Here is a 4,693-nt window from a genome sequence, read left to right on the forward strand (position 1 = left end):
AATGTGAACAGCCCACGGCAAATGCTCCCCGTTATGCGAAACCTTCTTTCGAAAAGCCAGCGTGTGTTATTTTGCAGCACCGTGACTTGACACAGCTGTATAGCTGCTTGCTTTGTGACTGCAATATGAGTATCAAAGAATAGTCTTTGCTCAGGAGTCAGAGAGTCCATCGAGAATGCAACTAACCGTATTTTTGAATCTGACACTGTTACTTTGTAGAAACATTTCATCTCCATGTAGTCTACCACTCCAGAGCAGGGTGTGATATGGTCGTACAAATCAATCATTTTTGTGGTCAGTGATGACTCGTGCAGTTTGACAATTTTTGGTAGCTCTTCCCCTACTATGACGTGCCAAAGCCGACTGGGGTGCTGCATTGATTAGTTCAAGACGTACTTCCTCTAGCAGATCATTGAGAAGGGAAGGTTGCTTCTGAAGTTTCACATGGCAGAGTTCGGAAAGCTTCCTGGGCTCGTAGAGCTTAGCAGTGTGATGCCTTCCCCAACACTGCGTCGAATCTGTTGAGGACAGCCCCTCTAAGTTATCGATACCAGTCCTAGAGAGAGGAAGACGTCAAATTAGTCACTTTCATTAGTTTAACATGACGCACAGTAAGATCAAAATTGCATTATTGATCACCATGCTCACCACATCTGTCAAGTTCGTGAATAAAATATTGTGAAACTAATTAAGTTGCCTGCCTTTCATAACTACAAAAGTTAAATACCTGTTGATGAACAGCAATGCAGCCACAGCATGCTTGCAGGTACCTGAAAGGCCTGCCTTACAAGAGCATTTTGCCTGAAATAAAGGTGTGTGAGTGCGTAATCAAGAATATATCTTGTTTTACTTCGCGTAGTTAGAGTCGCTCAACATGTCAGTCAGCCTAGTACATTACAAAATATAGCTAATTATTTTCGAAGGAACATGCAGCAAATGTTAAGAATGTGGAAGTAGTGACTTACATTTATTTTTTCCGAAAGGTTGACGTCGATTGTATGAAGTTTCGCTTTGACCTGGCTTGTCTGCACGCTTAGTGCGAATAATTTGACGCCAGCGTCGTCGCGGGACACAATGCCGCAACGCATCAGATGTTTAGCATTCAGCACAGCCTCGCCTTCCACAAGACAGCGTCGGCGATGTGGTGCCTCGCGTTCATCATTGTGGTCTCCAATATATGCTAAAATGTCAACCTAATCAAGAGTAGACGGCGGAGCCATGTCTTTTGGGAAAAGCGGGAAATGTAACGCATTTTAGCACTTTTTTTCTTTTCTTTTTTTTAGTTGGCAATTGTTTTTAGGAGTTTAACTTTAGGTTTTACGATTTGCATTATATATCAATATACCAACGATTTGCATTATATCAATATATACTAATTACATGTATCTCCACAAATATGCTTTATAAAAAGCCGACCAACACTGCAGGAGAACGATACCGAAACTCCGAAATGGCCGCGTGTTTTTTTACTGCCATCTACTGACGGAGACATGAAACTCGGCATATAAATCAGTAGCTTCATAGCTATCACTTTAAGATTCTGAAGTTTGTATAATCGAGCACTAGCTTTTTGAGAATATCTATATTGAGGTTTACATTTAGCGGATACAAAAAAATTAATGCACTTTTTACAGGTTTCAAAACTTGCGCAACGCCCCTGCCATCTAGCGGTCGGTTTCAGTAGCGTTCTCCGCGCGCGAAAAGAGCGATTTACGCGCTTTCCGCAGGTTCTGGTTTCTCGGGAGAAGCGTGAAGAATGGCGAAAGTAAAGTTTCGGAGCCACAAGATGTGCTCTGTGCCACAGTGTGACAACCGGGCTCTGAAAGGAAGTACAAGCCTTCACTCCTTCCCTTCGGACGCCCGCTTGAAGAAGGTTTGGCAAACTAAGTTGCGGATCGGCAAGCCGATCACACCGTCCATCCGCGTGTGTAGCCGCCATTTCACCCGCTCAGATTTTTTTGGAGCACTATCGATAAGTAATGCCAGTTCAGCACACTTGTCAGTGTAACAAATATGAGGTCACAACAGCAGGCTATAGCTACCTCTTGTCATAAATAAGAAGGGTTGCTCAACTACATCCATGCCACTATGTGCCTAGGGAGTGTTGACAGTGAGGAGCTAGTTTTTCCGATGATTAAGACCGCCTGGTTAGCCAAATACACTCAAGAAATATGTAAGCATTAATCAATGTTCAATATTATATCCAATGGTTGGTGGCTCTCTTATGATACACATCATGACACTCGTGATTTCATTTAGTGCGAACTTTAGGAACTATCAAACTACTATTTTCAGCGATTCAGTCACCCCAGAAAAAACGGCTCAAAAAGGGAGCTGTCCCTTCAACGTGCTTGCCAGTACGAACCCATGAGAGAAGAGCTGGCGCTGCTCAGCTAAGAGCACAAGAGGCCAGAGCGAGGAGGGCTGCAACACGACAGGATGTACCTCGTGAGTCTTTGCAATCACTATCTATTATATAGCATGTTCTCCTTCAGGTTTCGCTGAAGCACCAATGTAGTTCCATGCCAATAGTTAAGATATTCTATTTCTAACTTGTAGAACTTGCTACAAATTCACCACCACCACCACCACCATCATCCAGCGACTGCAATTCTCCAGAAGTGGAGACCAGTGCAAAAGCTACACTTGAAGACTTAGAAGTAGCAGAGATTCTGCTACTTCTACTTCAGACCTGTTCAAGAACCCTTGGCTCAAAGAGAAGTAGCCCAAGACAAGGCAGTGCAAATCGACACTTCTACTGCCCCAGTGCAAAACCAGAGGTTGTCCGACCTGCAAACCACTGACGCGTCTGTCAGAGCTTACACTGGCGTAGAGTCAATGGTTTACTCAATGCCATTGTAAGGTGTGCCGAGAAAATTCGTTCGCAAACGTCTGAGCTCACTATGAGAGAAAAGGTGATCCTCGTACTTACAAAAATTAAGACAAATTTAAGTTTCGCATGCTTAGCCATGAATTTCAAAATCAGCAAAGCATCCAGCAGTCGGTACTTCCACACCATACTGCAAATTCTCAGTCAAATAATGAAAGCAGCCTTGCCATGGCCAAGCAAAGACGAGGTCGTCAATAACTTACCCAGATGTTTTCAAAATTTTGCAAATGTAAGTGTCGTCCTTGATGGCACGGAGATCGAAATCGAAAAAGCAGCATGCCTGGCCTGTAGAATATGGACATACTCACACTACAAGGGAAGGCACACAGCAAAATTTCTAGTTGGCGTTTCTCCCACAGGGCTGATCACGTTCTTGAGTGATGGGTTCGGCGGGAGATCATCAGATAAGGCTACAGTGCAAAAGTCAACCATCTTAGAAAAGCTCGATGCATTCAGTGATGACGTCATGGTTGATAAGGGTTTTTACATATAGGACGAATGTAACAAGTTAGGGATAGAAATTATACAGCCTCCTTACTTGCGCAATAGGAGTCAATTTTCTGCAGAAGATGCCACAAGGACGGTAAGCATCGCTTGTGCACGGGTTCACGTGGAACGTGTTATTGCTCGCTTAAAGATATACCTCCTGCTTAAGGGGACTGTCCCATGGACACTGGTGCCTGTTTTGGGTGACGTGATGACAGTTGCAGCAGGCATTGTGAACTTATCATCCCCCATACTGGCTGAAAACAAGTTCTAAAAATGCTTTGCCGCTTTTTTAAAGAGGTACTCCGGCGTTCTCTTCATAGTCCCCGATTTGCTTAAAAATTTGCTAAACACCAACAAACATAGCTGAAATAGTAACCCAAATATTTGGCCAAAATGACTTTTTTTCTCCAAATTATAGAATTTACAATATTGGTCCTCGTGTTTTTCAAAGCAAAAAAACTCTCCTGGAAACATTGAAAAAGTGACTTCATGGGAAGGCAGGGGTTCACTCTTTGGACTGTAGACTTTGTTCCCAACTGATTACAAGCAGTTTCGTGGTATCAAATGAATGCTTTGGAAGGTCGCTCCAGCTTCCACGCAGCAGCGCAAAACAAATGCTTGGCATAGTTCATTTTTAGACAGCCCGCTGGAACCGCAAGCCTGCCATCCCGTGACGTCACGGCAATGAAAGGCGCAGGTATATCCGAATCTTGGTTTCGGCGTCATCTTCATTTGCCGATTTCACAATAACTATTTTGAATTTCGCGGTACTAAATAGCATACCGGAAAGAGCAAAAGATGGCGATTTCGAAAATATTGTTAGGCAAATATCGCCGGAGTACCCCTTCAACCCCTTACCACACAATTTACAAAATTACCTTCCCGTAGTACATGACAGCAATGGTTTTTACTCAAGCTGCGTGTGGATCTAAGTATGAGACATCTTCACTTGCAATGGTATTCACTCCATTACGTCGGCTTGGTTTTAGTTTTGAGTGTGCCGTTTATGTGGGTTTTTCTAGTCAAAAGCTTTTGCAAACACAATATATTCCGTTGCCAAGTTTTACCTCATGTTATGTCTGTTCCACACAAAAAGAAAAACCCCTCTCTTGAGAGAATCTTCATTTCAAAAGAAGCATTGGAAAAATGTTTAGGGGATGTTTATAATCTACAACCTATACAAAGCAACTTCTTGTCAAAATAAAAAGGTCAGGTAGTAAGGAGATAACCCCGGGACAAATGCTGTGGTGGGTTCCCTGACCCCGCGACTCTGCCAAACTTGTCTAGAAGTTATATTTAACCTTCATATAATTA

At 43.1% G+C, this 4,693-nt stretch overlaps 1 protein-coding gene across 1 annotated transcript; it reads right to left on the minus strand.

Annotated features, from left to right (window-relative positions):
* Positions 1–279: 279 nt before the first annotated feature.
* LOC115328118 lies at positions 280–1,358 on the minus strand. Its single transcript, XM_040500838.1, has 4 exons — positions 1,350–1,358; positions 966–1,193; positions 728–801; positions 280–556 (listed from the first exon to the last, which is right to left on the minus strand). Exons 1-4 carry the CDS (start codon positions 1,356–1,358, stop codon positions 280–282), a joined length of 588 nt encoding a protein of 195 aa, XP_040356772.1.
* Between the last annotated feature and the right edge of the window lie 3,335 nt (positions 1,359–4,693).

The sequence above is a fragment of the Ixodes scapularis genome, unplaced genomic scaffold (genome assembly GCF_016920785.2).
Source record: "Ixodes scapularis isolate PalLabHiFi unplaced genomic scaffold, ASM1692078v2 PGA_scaffold10__122_contigs__length_95168666, whole genome shotgun sequence".
Classification (NCBI taxonomy): domain Eukaryota; kingdom Metazoa; phylum Arthropoda; class Arachnida; order Ixodida; family Ixodidae; genus Ixodes; species Ixodes scapularis.